Here is a 22,533-nt window from a genome sequence, read left to right on the forward strand (position 1 = left end):
TTCCTTGGCTCCTTTCTTAGAGCACCTGTCATACATCTTGATCACCTGTGCACAGGTCAGCCTCCTTCCCTGGTTTAGACTTCCAGGAACTAGGAGACAGGATCAGGTTACTCATTTTTATATCTCCAGGGCCTGCAAGAGCCCTTGACACAAAGTGTTCGGTAAACATTTGATGACTGAACAAACACATGCACATTAGGATCTGTATTCTTTTAATCATAGTTGAGAATTTCACGTAAGGGTGCAGGAATCTGTCCTTATACATAGCCCAAATTTCAAATTCTTGGGATGAATAATTACTGACACATAGGGTAGTGACAGGAAAAGCACACACTGAGGTACTATCACTGAAAAAACTTAACATTTGCTGATTGCAGGCAATTATGAAAGTTATTGAAATCATATGTGATAGGTTAGGGCTATAAAAGAAAAAATCAAAGGAAGAGAGATGTTCTTCAGAAATGGCAATAATTTATATAGAATTCCTCAAGAAAATACTAGTATTATTTATTTTATTATATACTTTTTCTCTCACCTTCCTCCAATGTCCTAATTCTTGCAGAACATAAAATTCTTGTTAAACAAGCATAGCTTTTGGATGACACATCACTGAATCTGAAAATCTATCTCTGTGTCAGAAGTAACCACACTTTGTGATTCCAAATCATATGGAAAGATAACCAGTTATTGCCAATATGGAGTTGCAATTTTATCTTCTGAGGGAGAATATGAATAAATGAATTAATGGGCAAATTCATAAACATACTTAGAGCTCTAGGATAGATGCTTCTTTTCCCTATATAGCACTTGGGCACACACGTTTTCCTTTGGATTTCTTCCTTTTTTATACTTCAGTGGTAAATCTGCCTCCCTTCTGATAGTCATATTATTTTCTTAGGTCACTACCTTCAATTAGGTCTTCTTTGCTTAGAAGTCAGGTCATCTTTTTTCTAAATTTGTTTTTAAGATTTTATTTATCTGACAGAGAGAAAGAGGGAGAGGGAGAAGACAAGTAGGCAAAGTGGCAGGCAGATGGAGAGGGAGAAGCAGGCTCCCCACTGAGCAGAGAGCCTGATATGGGGCTCAATTCCAGGACCCTGGGTTCATGACCCAAGCCTAAGGCAGATGCTTAATTGACCGAGCCACCCAGGTGCCCTGTCATGTCATCTCTTTAACATGATACTGCATATATGGTTGGAGCAGACAGTATTATTTTAACACTCAACACTAGAGACAATGTTACATGAAACTATGTTGTATGCCTATTTGATAAACACATAGGATGATCAAAATAAAGAGTTCAACAGTTTTTCATAGGAAAGTAACAGGAATTGAGGGAAAGCTGAGAGGGGGAGAGAGTAAAGGGATGGACAATAAGGCAGGAGGTTGGACTCTAATGTAACATGTTGCCAATGGAAAATTCAGGCACTGGAAAGCCAGAAGACTTTAAACAATTGAGTAACGGTACAATCAAATATAAATTGCTCATTTTCTTTTAGGTAAATTACCTCTCTCTGGCCCAAATCTTCAATCAATTCTGCTATATACAGAGATTTCTCAGCACTTTTGTCATGGAAGTCAAAGAAAGGAGGTGAGTTCCATGGCTGAGATGCCAGGGAGCAGAGAAAGAAGAAAATCAGTTTTATATAAAACATAAGTGAGACTCTGAAGTAGGAATTCAGAGCAGAAATGGCCATGAAAATAAATCCTACAGGAATTCACAAAAATCTTGCAAAAAGCATGAGGCTTCAGGAAGGACCAAGAGTGGGGAGCTTGCACTAGTAAATTTCAGAGTCAATTTAGCTGATCATCTGGCTCTACATAACTGTATGCTGATCCATTATATGCTGATTGGATAGTAGAATAGTAACAGTCATGATAAGGGCTTCATATATGCTTCATTTACTGTGTAGCAGGCACTGTGCTAAGTGCTTTATCTGCATTATCTTATTTAATTTTCATTGCATGGATGAGAAAACTCAAGGTCAGTGAATATCAGTATGTTGCCCAGACTCAGACAGTTGACAACAGGTGTCAGACACACTATAGAAATGAGGCCTAATCTCATCCCCATATCCACATTTGTAATTCCTACTTACTCTATTACCAAATTCCAGCCAGAAGAAACCAGTTTTTGTGCCATATTTATACTAAAATCTACTACAAATGTAAAGCTGTCACTGTATGTTATTCTATATGAGAACTGTATTAGTCAGCTATTGTTAAAATACCACTATATAACAAACTAGCCCAAATCTTAGTGGCTACGAGTAGCAAGCAATTATTCTCAAGCTCATGGTCAGCCTGGTTGACTATAGTTTAGTCTATCTAGAATGGGGTCAGATGGATGGCTCTTTTAAATGTTTCAGGGTAGTGAGCTTGACTCCAAATTAGGACTGAGTTCAGTTTTGCTCCATATCTCATCAGGGACCCAGGCAGGAGGGACAGCAGCTACTTGTGGAATGTTTTTTCCCACAGCAGAAATGAGCAGCTCCCAGAGGAGAAAACAGAAACATGTAATAACTCTTAACTTCCAGGCTCAAAAACTAATATATTTTATCCACCTTTTATAGTCCAAAGCAGGTCAAAGGAATGGTGGTGGTGGCAGAGAGTAAATATTTACTGGCAATAATTTAATCTTCCATAGCAATCTGATTACTCCTCTGTAAACTTACTTCCTCCGAGAGATATACTATATTGTATCTCTTAAGGGAGTAGAACAAAATTGTTTTCAATGTTACTCAATAGAGGCTCTGGAAAATTTCAGATGAATTCCCTAAATGTTTGCAAAGCACACTGACAAAGCATACTGCTCCCATCATCACTACTAGCATCTTGTCCTAATAGAGGATCTAGAAGTTTCACAGAGTTTTCAATTAGCTGATGTATGGGAGAGGACCCGTTGTCATCATAGAAGAATCCTACAAGTTGATGGTAGGGTTTTCACTATTTGGTAAGATCAAGAAAAATTATACTGCTTTGTACTCTTTAAAGGAATAACATACATGCATGGTAATCTACCAATGGTGGCAACTTGGTGGCACCTTACATTTAAAATTCATTTTCAAGTAAAATGTATGGCACTGTCCTATGTTGTCAAAGATGACAGACATTTCACATTTTTCCTAAAATCCATCAATGAAAAAGATAAAATCTATCAGTGATTTGATGACACATCTAAGGGAGGAAAGACCTTAGCTATATATAATGGCATTTTAATGAATTTTAACATCTATATTATAAACACTATATAAATTTAAATTATAAAAGTAGTTTTACTTTCCCCTCATATTCAACAGTTTTTCTATACCAATCTAGATTAAAACTCTCTGGAAATATTTTTTTAATGGCAGTGTTAACTAGTGACAATTTGTCAAATGACGAAAAAAAAACTTAATTAAAATGTTCGATGGAGAATATATTTGATTTCCTTATCACTTGGGTACTTTTTGCTTTGCTTTAAAGAACCATTTCATTAATAAGACCTCAGAAAAGGGAGCAGTAATTCTTAGAGATATGCCAGTATTGAAAATGGCTCTCAACCACAGAAGGACCTGAAGCTCCTTGGCGCAGTGGCTACTCTACCAACCAGTCTCAAGGGTTGCATGGCACCCCTGCTCTGCTTTCTCCTAATCAGCCTCCGTGCTAACTTACATATTGGCTTTTTCAGTAAACTGAGGTTCAGCTATGCCATGAGGGTCACACTTCTTTCCCTGGTCTAATCGGCTATGGTTAGGGTTGGGAGGTGGGGCAGGGGCATGTGTATAACACAAGGGTACTATACCGGACACCCCTTGCACGCCACCGCAAGATCCTTTGGGCCCCACCTCAATAGCAGCCATTTCTCCGGCAATCAGATCCAGGCAGGTTTGGCTATCAGGCAGGTAACGGCAGCTGTGCCGCTCTTGTTTCCTGTCCAGGGCTTCTCTGAGACTGCGGCTTTGGTCACCCACAGGAACCTGCTACGTATAAATGGGGGCCAAGTGAAATATGTGGGAACAATGCTTCCAGGCCACTCTTTACCACTGGAAACAGCAACTCATGTATAAGTGCTTCTCCCTTTTATTCCTGGTTATATATCCTGGGAGAACTTTCAGAAGTTACTTCAGAAGATCCTGGTGGGGGATCCCTGGGTGGCGCAGCGATTTGGCGCCTGCCTTTGGCCCAGGGCGCGATCCTGGAGACCCGGGATCGAATCCCACGTCGGGCTCCCGGTGCATGGAGCCTGCTTCTCCCTCTGCCTGTGTCTCTGCCTCTCTCTCTCTCTCTCTCTGTGTGTGTGACTATCATAAATAAATAAAAAAAAAAAAAAAAAAAAAAAAAAAAAGAAGAAGATCCTGGTGGGGTGCGGCATGTCATCCAAAGGGCTGGCTGCCTTGATAAGGCATCCTTGCACTAGTTTTCCCTCCTTTCTTTTTAAATGCTTCCAGTCTAGCACTCCTGCTCCCTGGGATCAGATTCCCAAATAAATTGCCTATATACAAGCCCTTATCTCAGGATGTTTTCAGACAAGTGTAGAGTTAAGACAGATTCCTAGACGGGTCTTGTATGAGCAGGTCCATAAAAATTGTCTAATCCACCTACATTTATTTGGCTGACTGTGTTATTTATAAAGATAGTAATTAAGCTGGAGACTGTCTCTAAACCAAAAGTAAGTAGTTCGGGACTAACCTATGTTCCATTTACTGGAACAGTAGCCACCAAAATTGCTCCTGTCCTTAATGAGGATATCTACGATCAAGATAGGTGCAGGCTCCAATCTTCCTTGTCTTTCCTGAAGAACCAAGAGCCTTCAGGGACCAAGGCCCTCATTCTGAAAATAAACTTCCCTGGGGGATTTTGAGATGAGCATTTAGGGATGAAAGGCTTCCAAAAGAGGGAAGAAAAGTTAACATATGAACACTAAAATTTATAATGAATTTTATTGGAATGTAGAGGAAAATCAGAAAGTGATAATTACAGTTGGCAAATGAAAAGACACGTGGCTAACTGAAATGGAGACAGTGAGTAGAAGGCAGGCTGGGAGTGTTTTAAGTTGAGTAGATCAGAGAGCTGAGAGTTAGTAGATAAGAAGACAGCAGATGGATGGTCAGTTATGAAGCAACCACAAAATGCTTATCATGTATTTTTCAAGGTTTCCTTTTCCAATTATTAAAATATGGAGAAAATCCATACTGCAGGCTTGCTCACAGAACACTTGGAATGAAATCTGCACTCGTGAAAAGTATTCACTGGAAGTTTTCAGAACAGCAGTGAAAAATTTCAATTCAGACAATAGCTAGAAATGGATAAATAGGTCTTTTATGACAATCGTTCTCCCTGACAAAATGTGTTAACTACCTATTCTTTGCATTTCCTGATGTATAAGCAAATTATTGAGGTCTTTTATGAATTTAGATGTCAGCTATTTAATTTCATTTTATTAAAAATGGATTCTATAAATAATACCAAGTGCAAGAATTAGAGACACAAAAGGATGAGGGTTGGCTGCTTCTGGGCAGTATCTATCAAGGATCCATTCACTGGTTTTCCTTCTCATTCCCAGGTGTCCAGGAAGGGCCCAGGACCTGAAGATTTCTGGTACTGTAGATGTTTCCATGGAAGCATCAGTTCGAACTGTAGAGCTCAATGCTTGTAATGTCTGTATTATGTAACTCAGTTTCATGCTCTAAGTCCACCTGGCCAATATCTCTCCTGGGATGCCTTCTAACTTGTCTCCTTCATTCTGATGATTCACAATTACAAACTTGAGCATTAACCCCAAGCCCCTACCCCAAGTACCTTCTGCATTTTCCTCTAATCTGGCAGACAGCTTCATCCTCAGCTCACTGTCCCCAACCCTACCAATTTCTTTTATACTCCTAATTGGATCTTTTATCTTCTATGGGTACTTACTCATAACTTTTAGTTTTTTGTTCTTCTCTTTATGCCCCTTATCCTACTACACCTTGATATTATAGTTCACCACATAGTGGCTTGGGGTCCCAACCTCAACCCCCTTCCATATACTCCACTCTTTGAGAGCAGGCTCCAAATTTCAATTACTAGAACATAAGCTCCACAGCAATAGAGCACACGTATTACTCATTTTTGCATCTAGTGCCCAAAACAGAGACTGATAGAAATGCTTAATGAATATTTGGTGAATGGACGGATTTATCCTTTAATTCTCCACATGGCCCAGGTCTGTATGTTGTGCACAACTGATCCTTTACAAACATTTGTTGAATCAAATTTACCCAATAAAGAGCTACTTGGCTCTAAAACACAGGGTCTAGTATTTTATAAATCTAAGTTATAGGCCACTAAGAAAAATTTGTCTGAAGTAGTTTCCTGACCTTTTAAAACTACATAATAAAGACATCTCTTTTCCTGAGATGGGACTTACATGAACTTTCCTAATGAGGCCTAAGCCATACTATTTGATTGTAGACTAGAGCCAAGAATTATAAATTTTAAGATGAAAAAAACTTAAAAAATGCAAACACCTTGTTTTACAACGGAGGTCAAAAAAGGTCAAAATAATAAAAAATAAAATGATATTCATGCTGCATTATAACTTAATTCTGTGCCTTCCATTTCAGTGTTTTCTTGCAACAATCTACTTTTGAGGATAGACAATGGAAAAAGGTGAGGAAAAATCATGGCATAGAATGACCAAGTCTGGACACCTTGACACTAAATCTATAGGTATTTGTCTACATAGAGTACAAAATCTAAAACTATCCTTTCAATTTCTCCACACTAGATATAAAGAAGAGAATAATAACTATGATCTTATTATGTTCTATACCAACCAGTGGAATCAATCTGACCCACAATAATGGTTGAAAAGATCCACTGCCCTGGAAAAATACAACCAAAATTTTATAAATATTATGAACTTTATAAATTTTGTTGTTACAATTATTAGGAAACACTCTTTGTATATCACTCTCTCACCACTAGTGGGTTAACAGCCAAAATTGTTTTCTTCTTCTAATTTAAAAAAGTTGTACATTTATGTATAGACACACACACACACACACACACACACTTTGGTTATTTAGATGAGATGACATTGCTTTGATATTCTGGTACTTTACAAAAATCCCCTTGGAAAAGTCCAAGACAAATCTTGGATTATATGAGACTCATTATTATACTGAAGTTCCTATATAACTGAGTCGAATTTTAGACTTTATATTTTTATATTTCACATATTTATATTTATATTTATTTTAAAGTTTCCCCTCTTACATGGAAGCCACTCCGGAAATAAAAATGCAGTTAAATTTCTATTTAAAATATTCTGCTGTTCCATTGACTTAGTAAAATCCTACTTATGATATCAACAGTGATGTGTAATTTCTTTTGCATACTCTCTGTAGGCAAGCCTACATGCATACACATGTATGTTTATATTATTTATAATTAATCATGAAAAGTACTTGAAGTTTCTAAGCCATTATTTCTTTACATCGAATCAACTGACTAAATTTCAACCTTAAGCTTCTTTTCAAAATAGTTTGAAACATTCTGAGTGCCTATTTGTGATAGACATACATTTATTCACTCAACAAATGCTTATTAAAAGCCTTTGTGATCTAGCTCTGTTGTAGGAACTGGAAATAGCTAAACATATGGTCACGCCTCTGCTGTGATGGGCCTTATTTCCTATTGGGAGACAGATAGAAAGAGAGAGAGATGAAAAAATAATTCTAGGTAGTGATATGCACAGTGAAAAAAAAAAAAAAAAAACACTCCAATGGGACAGTGACTGGGAATGTGCTCATCTTTAGAAAGGGTATTTCAGGGAAAGCACCCCTGAGGAGGTGACATTTGATTCTAGACCTGAAAGATGAGAAGAGACCAACCATATAAAGATGTACATTCTGAGCAGAAGGACCAATAATACATGGCTCTGAGCTCTGTCCTACCTGAGGAATAGTAAAGGAGTAAGGCAAACAAAGAGGAAGAAGCAGGAAATCAAGGGGAGACATAGGTAGGGGCCAAATCATACCAGACTTTAGAAGCTGTGATAAGGAGTGTGAACATTATTCAAAAGGCAATGGATTGGGGATCCCTGGATGGCTCATGAGTTTAGTGCCTGCCTTCGGCTCAGGGTGTGATCCTTCAGTCCCGGAATTAATTCCCACATCGGGCTCTCTGCATGGAACCTGCTTCTCCCTCTCTCTGTGTCTCTGCCTCTCTCTCTGTGTCTCTCATGAATAAATAAATAAAATCTTAAAAAAATTTTTTTTTAAAAGGCAATGGATTACTATTGGATGGTTTCAATCCAGGCAGTGAAATGATCTTATCTAAAATTTAAAAAATTCAGTTTGTCTGCATTGCAGGGTAGGGGATGAGCATGGAGACCAGTCAGGAGTCAGACATAGTGATTGAGAGAGAGAAGTAGATAGAGTCAAGCTGTATTTTGGAGGTAAAAATAATGGGACGTGGGAGAGAAGAGAAGCAGATGCACTAAGGGGGATTCCTGGTTGTTAGCCTGAAGCAACTAGGTAAGTGGTAGTGCAATTTGGTGGATGGGGAACCAGGGGAGAGGGGTTGGTTGAGACAATCAGATCATCCAAATACTCCTCTAAAGCAAATAGATCTACTCAGTCAGATTTTTAAGAACCTTTTGTGATAATGATAAAGTATGCACCTGACCCTTGAACAATACAGGTTTGAACAGTGCAGGTCCACTTATACACAGAATTTTTTTTATAGTATAGTAGTTAAATGTATTGTCTCTTCCCTAGGATTTATTAACATTTTCCTTTCTCTAGCTTAGTGTAACAATGCAATATATAATATATATATAAATATAAAATATGTATTCATTGACTTAAATTATCAGTAAGGTTTCCCATCAAAAGTAGGCTCTTAGTAGTTAAGGTTTTGGGGGTCAAAAATTATATGCAGTTTTTTGACTACACAGGGTTTTAGCGTCCCAACCCTTACATTGCTCAAGGGTCAATTGTATGTATACATATATGACTATGGAAATAGAGCTATTCTAACTTTGGAGACATTAGCATGTAAATCATACTTAAGTTAAAGCCACAGAAAAGTTAGGTAGACAATGTAGACAATGAAAAGAAGAAGGCTGAAGAATAAGCCCGAGACACTCAAAACACTTAACTGTTGGTCAAGGAGAAAGACTTAGGGGCCAAAAAGAAAGAGGAAGCTAAACATCATACATTACTGCAAAAATCCGGTGAAAAAAATGTTTTCTGAGAAGTGACTATGTCAGGTGTAGCTGAGAGGTTTAGTTCCCAGGACCAATTATTGAATTTGGCAACATGGTGGTCACTGTTAATTTTGAACACTATAGAGAAAATGAGTGTTCAACTGGAGAGAAGTGAGGACAAAGTGAGACGGTAGGAGGTGGAAACAATAAGTTTTTTTTTTTAATTTTTTTTTTTAATTTTTATTTATTTATGATAGTCACAGAGAGAGAGAGAGAGAGAGAGAGAGAGAGGCAGAGACATAGGCAGAGGGAGAAGCAGGCTCCATGCACCGGGAGCCTGATGTGGGATTCGATCCTGGGTCTCCAGGATCGCGCCCTGGGCCAAAGGCAGGCGCCAAACCGCTGCGCCACCCAGGGATCCCAGTTTTTTTTTTTTTTAAATTGTGCTAGATGTTTCTGAAGATAGATAAGTAAATGGGACACGATCCTTGTTCTCAAAGAAGGTCCTTAATGTGTACAAAATCTTTCATCAACAATCTCTGAAAAATACATTTTTGATACAAAAGGGGTTATATTTTATATTAATAAGCACCTTACAAAGCCTGTTACTATGAAAAAGGAAACAGCTAGCTAAATAACATATTTTATTAGGAACACAAAATCTTCAGTGCATCAACAATTTTATCATTAGATTTTCAGATTATTTGTGTACAAACTAAAAATAAATTTTATACATTTCACAAATTAAAATGCTCATTGTTCAGAATATGAGTATTCAAAAAAGAATTGTAGACAGTTTCTTTGTCCTATTTCCAAAATCTTCCTAGACAGGATGTTAGACAGCTACCATATATAACATGTGTGAATTGAATAAGATAAATGTGTCCTTTGCAAAAAAAAAAAAAAAAAAACAGTCTGAGATTTTATTTAATTATAGGTATGTGAATGAATAGTTTAGAATAATGTACCACTGTCATCAAATCATATCTTCATATACATGTATAATCCATTTTGTACAATGGTTTCAATTCACTGTGTATGTAATTAAATTGTAAGGTACAGTAATAGCTGCTGCTGAGCTGAAATCTTGCTTTTTTAGTTTAAAGAAATGAAAAGAAAACATAGTCTAGTGAACATCAAAGTACCTTTTTGAGACAGTTAAATCTCATCAAAGAGGTCTTCTGAACTACTGTTTCTTAGAGTTTCTAAAGACATGTTTTCAGCTGAGCTGTGCTCCTTTTTTGACGTCTCAGGTAGTGGAGGATCAAGCCTAGAGTATAAAGAAAATCAAGATAATTTTATTCTTAAAAATGACATATAGAGTAAAAGAAAATTAAGAGATACATAACAAATAAAAGTTAAATTCTATTTCAGAATTGGTTTAAAGACTCATTTCCCTATGCTGCATTAACATAAAAAAAGAGATGAAGAGAATTTAATTACTTTAACTGCTTTAGAATTAATCTGTCTCTATCCTGAACTAACAAAATTTCAAGGGCCTACAACAATATTCATAATTAAGGTCAAGAAATAAAATATCCTCTGTGTTGTAAGTCTTTTTATGCTAAGATACAGAAGGTCTCTCATTTCTTTAATAATCCCATCAATTTACATTTATAATTTACATCTTCCTTTGGCTCCCTTAAGTTCTATTAACATGCATTTTAATCTCTTATATCAGAAAATTCTGGCACATGAATTTCCTTTAGCAGTCTTTTGATTCTAAGTGTGTATATAACTAATAATGACATCACATTTTAGCAGTTGTTGATGAACATAAATGTTCACATTCACTTACTGAATTTACATCTCTTTACTTAGTACTAAATTTTATTCAGTTTCAGTCCTGGAGTTACCACATCCATGGTCTGACCTCTGTATTTATGTAAATGTTCTCTTTGAGTTGTAGGATAAAAGGCATGATGATCACAGATTGTTAACTGGATTCATAAAATGGTAAGCTGTAGGGTAATAGAGCTCAATCAGAAGGACCCTTGTATAAACTTTGTCCGTGGTTCTTTGTGGAACTTGAATAAAACATGCTTAAAATTGACAATTAGAGGTAGCTTCAGGGGCAATTATGACTAGGCTGAGTCAATGCACTAAAATTCAGGAATGCTCCTATATTTCCAACTTCAAAGGCAGAGGTGGAGTCATAGCAGCTAGGTACAACTGGAAGAGGATGGGACTTGAGGTCAGAACACCAAGATTTGGATCCAGGTCTTTTTCTTATTTAGCTAAGTGACTTTAGACAAATCATTTAACCTAACTAGACTTCTGTTTTCTCACCTATAAAACTGAGATAATACCTGTATCAGAGGTGGTCTAAAGATTAAATGAGATGTCATATATGAAAATGCTTGTAAATTCCCACAAAACATTTGGAAACTATTATTATTAGCTGCTAATACTGCATAAACTACAAAAAAATAAAGAGCTCCTGCTAATAGCTTCTTTAATTTAAAAGGATAACCAATTAAAAGTCCCCAAACATTGAGTTTGTTTAGATTATAAGCATTTCAAAAATCCAGCACCTACACTTAGTCGCACAGATTATTAAAAATGAATCTGCCACAGGGTCTTCCTTGGCCTCCTGACTGCATACAATTAACTGTGATTGGCTGCCACTAGACCTGGGACATGCTCTGTCTTATCCTGAGCAAGCCAAGTTCAGACAACATTACGCTCACAAGAATGCTAAGATGCTAGGTTAACGCATTATCACGATGACAAGTCCTCCCTCTGGGATCTTTAATGTTAAAATTAACAATAAATACGGACGCAATTATTGTAACATGTAATTAAACATCTAAAAATATATTTCATAGAAGGAGAAAATGATATAGTACAGAATAAAAGTATAATTATTACATGTATAAGTTTTCAATGCCAACTCAACACATTAAACACTTTTCTCTGGCCCTAAATGTCTTAGAGGTGCTTTTTCTCCTCCTAGCGAAATGGAGAATTGATTTTTTTCAATTAAAAAGTCAGACCTTGAGAAATCTCTGATCTTGTTCATGGTTTACAATCAGAACACAAAGATCAATCAATTTAGTTTTAAAAGAGATGGTTCCCATCTCTTTCTAAAGTCACAAGGAGCTAAAGAATTAAATTTTGACTCCTTTGTTCTTAGTGCCTTGTACATAATAGCTGTTCAACAAAAGTTTCTCAATGAATAGAGATCATTTTTTGACAGCTTTTATATCTGTGGTAAGTCAACGAGTAAATTTAGAACTCTTCTCACAACCAAAAGAAAAGTTTAATCATTTATATAAGTAGTAAATATTGTAAAAAGCAAAAAAGAAAATAAAAATGTCCATCATCCTATTTTGCATTATTTGTATTTTCATGGTTTTTATTTTTACAAAAATGGGATCATTCTCTATATATATATTTTTGCTTTTATTTTTAAAAATTTTTTAAAGATTTTATTTATTTATTCATTAGAGACACACAGAGAGAGAGAGAGAGAGAGAGAGAGAGAGGCAGAGAGGCAGAGACACAGGCAGAGGGAGAAGCAAGCTCCATGCAGGGAGCCTGACGTGGGACTCGACCCTGGGTCTCCAGGATCACGCCCTGGGCCGAAGTCAGGCGCTAAACTGCTGAGCCACCCGGGCTGCCCTAATTTTGTTTTGTTTTGTTTTTCCCTAATTTTGTTTTTAGAGAATTTTTTTTACTCTACACATAAATAGTATCTTTGCATATTAAAAGATACAGATATACCTTAATCATTAATTTCAATCTGGTTGTACTAAGTATTAATCTACTGATGGATACTTGGGTTGTTTCCATTTTCTTAATGCTCTTAAAAAACAACAAAACAATTAACATCCTTAAACATGTATCTTAGCATATTTATCCCATTATTTTTTCCATGAACATGCTCATTCCAAGAATCCATGCTTAGAGGTGACATTTGAAAGCAAATAATTCAGAGAAACTGTATCTAAAGTCTTAATAAAAAAGTGAGCTAAACTAGTAATTTGAAACTTGGGAGTTCCTCTCTAATTTCAAACATTAATTATGGCCACTATAAGTCCTAACTGTTCCACAAAGAGTTTTTTTTTCAACCTTCCACATTCAGACTGATTTTCTTCTTTTCTTTGATCATGTAAAGTACCTAATGTCTACACGCTCTATTTCTATATGTAATTTTATTCATTTAACCAATATTTATTTCATATGTACTACGAACAGCTAATTTTGTTAGGGGAATTAAAGAAACTGACAAAGATATCAAATGATTGATTCCTGCCCTTGAGAAGCTTTCAGTTAAACTTTTTACTTTTACTAATTTTTAAAAACTGTGTCTTCCATCTTAAAAAAATTTATAAGTAGCTTGAAGTAACTATGTAATATAATTTGCTAACAAACAGTGATTTATCCTCCTAGGAATCTCTACAAACATTGTATCAATATTTAGGATTCAGAAGATTTTTCAGATAGTTTTTGTGGGAAGCATTCAACAGGACAAATTCTGAATCCAGGGTCAAGGACTTTTATTTATGCTCCATCACTTTGAGATTTTGGTCGGGTGGCTGCACTTTTCTGGATCTGTTTCTTAATTTAATTTGTGGGAAGTCAGGATTACCATAAATGATCTTGGAGCTCTTCCAGTTCCTAAATTCTGAAAACAGTTACACTCAGTTCAGAACAGACTACTTTCCAAAACATAGGTTCTCAATAAATATCTGTGGAATAAATGAATACTGTGAATTAAAGAAGAATGGTTAATGACAAGAAGAAACTACCTTTGTAGAGTTTAATGTTGAATTATAAGGCTTTTTTAAAAATAAAGGGAGTAAGTGGAACTAGATGATGAGAGCTTTACTAAAAGATGACTTATGTTCTCAATAACACACTGCAGAGATTTCTGTTTTATTGGCTTGATTCCACACTGTATTACAACACACGCATATACACAACTGAACAGGAACTACACCTTGAATCAAAACTGCACTACCACCATCTAATTAATGATGAATAATGAAGATCAAAAACTTTCTGGGACTTGAATTACCAACATCTTTTAAAATGTTATTTCCAGTTATTGGCTCATTTTGTAAAGGACATTTTCTCAGCCTAGTTTAATACTGGTATTGCCATGGCTGGAATATCATCCTTTTCTTATTCAAATGAGAAACATTAGTATAGTTTGGAGTGAATTACTTGTATTTTGTTACATATTCGGAGAATAATATTCCTGAAACTTATCAATGTGCCAATCCGAGCAAAATGAGAGATCAGGAAAACTGTGTAGTGATTAATGGCACTGTGACACTTGAAAAATGGTTCTGAAATAAAAAACCAAAGGTCAATTTTTATATGGCCTAACTATATCTCCACACAATACACACATAAAGTTCAGGGAAATGTCTTTAGGATCTCAGGACAGAAAAGGGGTTTTTTGTTAGTTTGTTTTTTAGCAGAAACAATAAAGATTGATAAGTTCAATTACATTAGAAGCATTAGAAGTACTTCTAATCATCAGTAGACACCTTAAAGAGAATGAAAAGAAGACAAGTTACAAACTGAAAGGAGATATTGCAGCATATGCTACTGACAAAGGATTACTAACTAAAACTCCTATAATGTTTTAAAAATCAACAAAATTTAAAAATGTGTGCCAAAGACCACAGGAACTTCCAAGAGAAGGGAACAGTAGGGGCAAATAAGCATATGATAATAAACTCGACTTCACTGGTAACCAAGGAAATGAAAACCAGTATGAAATAGTTTACATCACATTAGCAAAAATGAAAATGTCCAACAATAGCAAAGATCGTGGAGGACATGGAATATAACAAGATAAATTACTACTAGTTAAAGTATAAACAGTGACATCATTTTTGGGTAATAATTTAGCCACAAGTGCCCAGGTACATGGAGATGTATATACCTAGACTCAGGAATTCCACCCCCATCCACATATTCTAAAGAAACATTTGCATATCCATGTCAGGAGACACGTGCACAAGTGCTTTCATTAGTGCATTGTTTGTAATAGCAAAAAAAACTGTGAAAACTACCCAAATGTCTTTCCACAGAAAAATGGGCAAATAAGTCATAGAATTTTCACATCATGGACTATATACTACAGCTCTACACATACATGAATCTCAGTGTTGAACAAAACTGCAAAGCACAAAAGAATGTTCATAATATGATTCTATTATTCAAAACATGCAAAGTTCAAAAGCATGCAAAACCAGACAGTATTCTTCTGTGAACACCAGTGTGTATGTATGTGTGTGTGTGTGTGTGTGTGTGTGTGTGTGTGGTGTCAGTATAACTGTGTAGGATATAGGTACAGAGTAGTTATGGATCTTATTTGCTCTTCCATGACTGTTCTCAGATTCCTGGGTGTGTAAGTTTGGTTTCTGTGAAGATGGTGATATAGAAGAGGGGCAAGTTTAGCATTAGGCATAAAGGGTTTGCTTTTAAACTTTAAACTTACATTAGGCATCAAGAGTCTGCACGATATGCGAATGGAGCTAGATGGTGAACAAGTCAACCATTACGCAGAGGGAGTGCGCAGGGGAGAAGATCGGACTCTATGTAGAGAGACTGCAGTCACTGCTGTATGACTGGCACCAAAGGTAAATGAATTGAAGAGAACTATATTATCAGAGAAAACAGTTTAATATAGAATTCTAGAGAATATTAAAATTGCACAGCAGACAGAAATGATTAAAAGGAGAGTGAAATGGAATGATGTGAAAGATACGGAGAGAACCAGAGAGAATGCTATCACAAGAGCCAAAGGCCAAGTTTATTTTGTGTGTCTGTGGTTTATGCTCTTTCCAATGCCACGCAAATGCTGTTTTTTTTACACAACTTTGCTGAATCAATAAATTCACGTTTTCATCCCCTATGAATTATCTGGGAGTTGAGAAGAAAAGCGCCGAAGGATGCTGTTTATGCTTGTGATTTACCATAGAAAAGAATAAAGGCAATGTTTTCTGTTGGAAAGAGAAAAGTCTTAAACTCTTGGGCTGCAGCTGCTGCAGCAAGTATCTAACAAAATGGTCAGTTCCTGTCTGGCCACCAAAGCAGGTCATTGTAAAATAGCTGTTTCTCTCACATTGTATTTGTATCTATGTGTATACTATCAACTCCCATGGCATCCACCCATCTCATCTCTGACTTCCCCTGGGCTCAGGGTAAAGGTCAGATGTAGTACGAGGGGTGAGGTAAGGGCCATGTATTGGGAGAGAATCAGACCTGAGCACTGGCAAAGACACACATTATTTGGTAATAATAAAGGCCAACATCCAATGATCTATGTTTTAGGAGGTAACAAATCAAGCCTTCATCAAAAGGACCACAAAAAGCAGCCAAGTCAAAGTATTATGTACCTGCTACTATAAAATACCTGGCCAGCTACCATACTGACCTTAACAGAGTTCCCACTATGAAATAAACCCAATTACAGAAACATTTTTTTAAATGGAAATGTTTTAAATGTATGCTTAAAGACTCAACATCACCAGAGTTACCACAATATTTTCAAATTAAATTTCAGTATTTAAAAAATGTTTTGATCTTAGAATAAGTGGGAAAAGTAGCCTCAAATTTCTAGTTGACCTTATAAAAACCAAAAGCATATCCTAAACAAATTAACAGACTGAAGTCATCAGGATTCAGTAAAACAAGTCCTGAATGTTGTCTGGAATTCTGTGGGTCTAGACAACATTTTTTGGCCTGAAAAAAAATGAAAGAAAGGAAGCTGAAACTTTCTGACAAGCAAAATGGCAATTAAAGAAATTGTGTTAGTTAATTTCAATTAAATTTCTAAAGATATCTTTTTCTAAAGAATAGGACTTTGCCGTTCAAACTTATTAAGAACAAGAAGAAAACAGAAATACGCTTCCGAAATAAGTAATTCTGATTAAAACAAAGAAAGGAGAATTATGAAGAGTGACTATACTTAATGCCAAAAAGCTTGATAGGTATTGGGAAAGAAGGATAATTCTAAAATTTCCCTATAAAAATATATATTATGAACTTGAAAAAAAAGATTCTGTGGTTCTACATAATTCAATGTCAAATGTCACAACCATTAAGACCTGTATGTCCATAATCCACAAGGATGCCAAAGTTTATGCAGGAATTTCATAATAAATTGGAAGATTTTGTTACTCTCATTGTACTTTATTCAGGTAAATTATATTACTCTGGTAATTCATCAGATGATTAATATCAGAGTCTATACCTTTGAAAAATCAATACCTGAAGAACCCTAACTAAACCTCACTTCTTCCTGTATTCGTTGCAAGTTTTGAAATGGTATAAGTGACATTTGCTACTGTTGATCTATGCTTATAAAAGTAGAAAACTGTCATCGTGGTAGAAAATGATTCTCCACAACCTTAATATGAAGACAGGCCACTGCTTATTGTGGTTTTATGTACTACAATTGAAGCCTCCCTCACAAGACTAGAAAGCTTCTCAGGGAGAGACTCTGCTTTACTAGACCTCACTCAGAAGAGTTCTAATAATTGCATGTATTAATTAATAAACAAATGACTGAAAAAATGAGGCAGACCGTGCTAACAGAAGCAGAAGTCTCAATAAAGTTAACCTGCCCAAAGCCACAGAGCCAGTAAGCACAAGTCAACGACGGAGCAAGGATACTGGCCGAGGTTTCCTCACTCCCAAATCCACACCCATCATGCCACACTGGTGTATGGGAGTCACTAATACTTACTTCTCGGGCAGAGGAAGGTAGCTTAGTGTAAAGCAGTGTGTCTCAAAAGGTAATTCTTTTTTAAAAAAATATTTTATTTATTTGAGAGACAGAGAAAGAGAGAGAGAGAGAGAGAGAAGGAGAGAGAGAGAGAGAGAGAGAGAGAGAGCACATGAACAAAGACAGAGGGAGAGGGAGAAGCAGACTCCCAGCTGAGTAGGGAGCCAGATGTGGGGCTCAATCCTAGGATCCTGGGATCATGACCTAAGCCAAGGGCAGACGCTTACCCAAATGAGCCACCCAGGCTCCCCTCAAAAGGTAAATCTATAAGATACTCTCAAAGAATGATATCTGTGGTCCAAAATGTTTGAAAAATATGCATTTTTCTCCACAAAGTCCCCTTACTGTTTCATGTACATAATATTCATTAAAAGTTATGGAAATTCTTCCATAAATGAATTTGTTAATTAAATTATTAAGTAAAACAAAAGCAAGGTGCAGACAAGTATGTGTAGATCATGCGTGTATATACACATATACACACACACACACACAGAATAGCTCTAGGCTGGAAGGAGTCATAAGAAACTAGTAATGGCCAACTCTGGGGAAAGGAACTTGGGCTGAAGAACAAAGATACTTTCGGCTGGATATTCTCTTAAACAGTTAAGGCCTTTTTTTTTTTTTTTTTTTTTTTTTAAACCTTATACATAGATCATGTCTTTGTAAAGCACTTTAAGAAGAAAGAAGCTTGTTTACCTGGGTTTTGGAAGTGAACTTGGAAGTCGAAGCCTCTTTCTTCACTATCTCTCAACTACTAACATCCCACAAAACCAGTGTTCTCTGAACAGACTGCATTACCCGCTGCTTCCTTGAGAATACATCATCTGTTAGCCTGAACTCCAAATTTTAGTGATTTAATAATGAAGGAAAATAAAACTACAGAAAAAGGCAGACAGAACTGTACTTTTGGTTACCAAGAGAAATGGAAAAAACTACGGACACTAACACCCCGCCATGAAAGTTAGTGATCTCTAGTTTCACCACAGTGCGGAACCAGCTGTTTGAGTTTCCTGCTGCTGCTGTAACAAATCACCATAGCGTAAGGGCTTACAACAACACAGATCCATTCTCTTACCATTCTGGAGGTCTGCTGTCTGACCCAGATTTCACTGGACTAGTATCAAGGTGTTGGCAGAGCTGTGTTCCTCTCTGGAGGCTCTAGCGGAGAATTTATGTCCTTGCCTTTTCCAGCTTTCTGAGCTACCTGCTTACTCCATCTTCAAACCCAGCAATATCAGAAGGACTCGGCCTCGTAGCACAGCACTCTGACTTTGCTTCCTTCATCACATCTCCTTCTCTGCCTCTCCTCTCTCTTTCCCATTGAAGAACTGTGTGATATATTGGGCCCACCAGGATAATCTAGGATATTGAGCTGCTGTGAAGGTCAGCTGATTAGCAGCTTTAATTCATCTGCAACTCTTCTGCCACGTGATCTAAGTTGGCTTTGGTTCCAGGAATTAAGACCTAGACGTCTTTGGAAGGGTGGTGGCCATTCTTTCCCCTACTCCTGACTTAATTTGGTTAGGGCTCAATTGTTATTCTAATCAATCAGCTTAAATACGTTTCAGGCTAACTGAATAGAGAAACAGGTTGTGTAAGAGGACATGCAAGGCCCAGAGCTCAAAGAAACTGTCAACCTGCCTGGAGGAGGCATCTGCAAGGTGTGTGTGATATGAACTAAAACTCCAAAGAGCCCACACTGTATCTTCTTATCCAGAGATAAACTGAACCATATTCCCTGAGAAAGGCTGGCAACTACTATCACGCATCACCTATCCATTCACTATTATATTGAGTGCTTAGTCCATTACTGAATGCTTATTCTCCATGGGTCAGAGACCCAGAAGACTGTTCTAGATGTTTAGAATACAAAGGTGAGCATACAAACCATTCAAGGCAGAGGTAGCATCAGCCTCTGAGCTCCCATGAAATTAGACTTACAGTAACCCTGGTCTAGGCTGTGTTTAGAGGCTTGTCTACAGTGCTGTGTTTTATTACGACAGTTCTAAAGAGTTAGTCTGTTAAAGAACCATAGAAATGCCACCCTCATAGGAATGTGACACATGTGCTATCAGGCCCTTCTAAGCAGGGCCACATGCTTAGAAGGGCCTCATCCTTGGCTTGCTGTTCTATTACTATCCTGAAACTGTTAATAATTTTTCACAAAGGGGCTCTGCATTTTCATTTTGCACTGAGCCTGTAAAATATTGTAGTTTGTCTTGACCATGAATATTGAGTGACCTCAGTATACCAGTCCCAAACTGGACCTAACCAGTTGCTCAGACTTCTGGACCGATAAACAGTGGGGACTTTTTCTTTTATTTTTATTTATTTATTTTTTTCAATGGGGACTTTTTAAAAACCAATTATGTACTGATGTACTGGACTCATTCTGTCCTATTCAAATCTAGTTTTGATCCTTAATTAGCATAACCACCAGTAAACCTCCTTTCTAACACTTAATATGCACCTACTTTTTCTCTCCTGGGAAATACCTGAATGTTTTTTCTTTTGGCCTGCAAATTAATGAATATGTATTTTCTTTATAAATACATACTTTGCTTTATTAGGCTTTTCCTCTTCCTTTTTTCTTCTAAAATTCTATTATCTTTTGTTTTATAGTAAGACAACTCGATTTCTACCTTAATTAATAGGTTTCTCCATTATATTAGTCCTGGCTTGTGGACTTTATTCTCAGCGTTCTTAAAATTAACCAGTCTAATTAGTCCTCCACTAGCAAAGCAGCAAGGCTGTCATTAGTGCCATCCTAAGCTGTGGCTTATCCACCTCCTTCCCTTTGGATTTATTATCAGTCAGTTCCAAATACTTCCTGATTATTTTCCTAGGCTTTCATGGAAAAGGTGACTAAGGATGATTACACAGTCAGACTTTTTTTAAAAAGTAGAACTATTCTGTGTCATCACTAATATCACAATAACTTTTATATAAGATGAGCTGAGTACTATATAACTGATACATAAAGTAAACCAAAAAACCACTTCTTCACATAGGATATTAATTCATCTTGGTATTATGGGTGAAATGTAAAGAGTCATTGCTCAAGTTCTGTGAGATGCTCTGTTTGATAGAAACATTTCAGAGGGATCCCTGGGTGGCGCAGCGGTTTGGCGCCTGCCTTTGGCCCAGGGCGCGATCCTGGAGAGCCGGGATCGAATCCCACGTCGGGCTCCCGGTGCATGGAGCCTGCTTCTCCCTCTGCCTCTCTCTCTCTCTCTCTCTCTCTGTGACTATCATAAATAAATAAAGAAAAAATATTAAAAAAAAAAAAAAACATTTCAGAGAGGAGTCAGAGCACTGGAAGAAGGCAGATGGAAATAATCTACACAATTCTGCAGATTTTGATTCTGAATTATAAAGATTAAATTTTTCAGTTGTTTTAAAATATATAACCAAACTTAAAGTAAAGCCTAGCTGATTAGGGAGACAGAGTGTTTTGAAAACAACTCATTTTATCTCACAACTGGTAGCAATTCACTGTTGTAGATAACACAGTACAAGGCATGGAGGATGGAATCTACATGCTCAAAGTGACTGAAGAAAGACCTATCTTCCCTTTAGACCCCAGAAAAATTTATTACACATATGGTGTTATGATTCCAGTAAAAGTTCAAATGTCACCACTGAACTTTTATTTATCATTCTAAAACTACATGAAATAAACTCAAAGATTATATAAAAGTTGACTGAATCCACACAGAAAGCTATTGACTACAGTTGTGTTTTTTGTTTACATAGTTATATTTACTAAGTAAATTATATACATTTTATCATTGTAATATCTATGATTACCAATTATAATTACCAATTTTTTCAAGATTTTGTACTTAATTAATGTTTATTTTAAAGAATAGGTATGACACATGGTTTCACTAGTGTATTAGCTGATGCAAATGAATTTCATTTTTTAAAATGTCCTATGTAATCAATCCCTTAAGAAAAACATAAAAATAGTATTTTTTAATCACAATGGTCCAAAATTCATAGTGGATGAACTTTTTACACAGTATTCAGAAGTACCACTAACAAATTTAATTAAATCAATGTTTTATTAAGGCATTGATTTGATTTGCCAAAAAGCAGGACTCACTGTAGCATTTAATTATTAAGGCTTGAATAGACAAATTCAGGAAATAATATCGATTAGCAATTCAAACAACTATTGTTACCTAACGGACCTTACTTTGCTACCATAGAAGGCTATATCTATCTCAGCCTTGATTGTCTGTCATCTGAACTATATCATTAACTTTCTCCCTTCTCTTTTCATTTCTTTTCCCTTCAGCCCAGCTTCCAACTGTTGCTAATTAGTTATCTTTCTATGACACAAGTCTGATTATCTTCCACTCCTACAATGCTGTAGTTGAAACTCCCTTGGCATAGCAAATAAAGAAAGAAATCACTACACAATTTCTGGCTTCATGGCTATCTTTCCAGCTCTAACTATCCAATGCTCTTCTATACCAAACTTGTCATTCACCAAACTTCCATTGTGATACTTTTTCATGTAATTCCCTCAGCCTGAGGTCTTTTTCTCCTAAGTTCTTTACTTAGCAGACTCCCACTCATCATTAAAAGCCAAAGG

The 22,533-nt window shown here is 36.4% G+C and overlaps 1 protein-coding gene across 14 annotated transcripts in view; it reads right to left on the bottom strand.

The window, feature by feature from the left end:
- The window catches only part of XRCC4 (X-ray repair cross complementing 4), a 251,826-nt gene that overhangs the window by 24,076 nt on the left and 205,217 nt on the right, over nucleotides 1-22,533 (bottom strand). For 7 of the 14 annotated variants that reach the window (XM_077866088.1, XM_077866099.1, XM_077866095.1 and 4 more), the window contains one exon: nucleotides 9,807-10,445. In XM_077866088.1, the coding sequence (XP_077722214.1) occupies nucleotides 10,381-10,445 (65 nt within the window). In that variant the 3' untranslated portion in view covers nucleotides 9,807-10,380. Of the gene's footprint in view, nucleotides 1-195; nucleotides 9,715-9,806; nucleotides 10,446-22,533 lie in introns of those variants that run through there. The other 7 variants (XR_013361769.1, XR_013361776.1, XR_013361766.1 and 4 more) reach the window with 2 other exon arrangements.

The sequence above is a fragment of the Canis aureus genome, chromosome 2, assembly GCF_053574225.1.
Source record: "Canis aureus isolate CA01 chromosome 2, VMU_Caureus_v.1.0, whole genome shotgun sequence".
Lineage (NCBI taxonomy): Eukaryota > Metazoa > Chordata > Mammalia > Carnivora > Canidae > Canis > Canis aureus.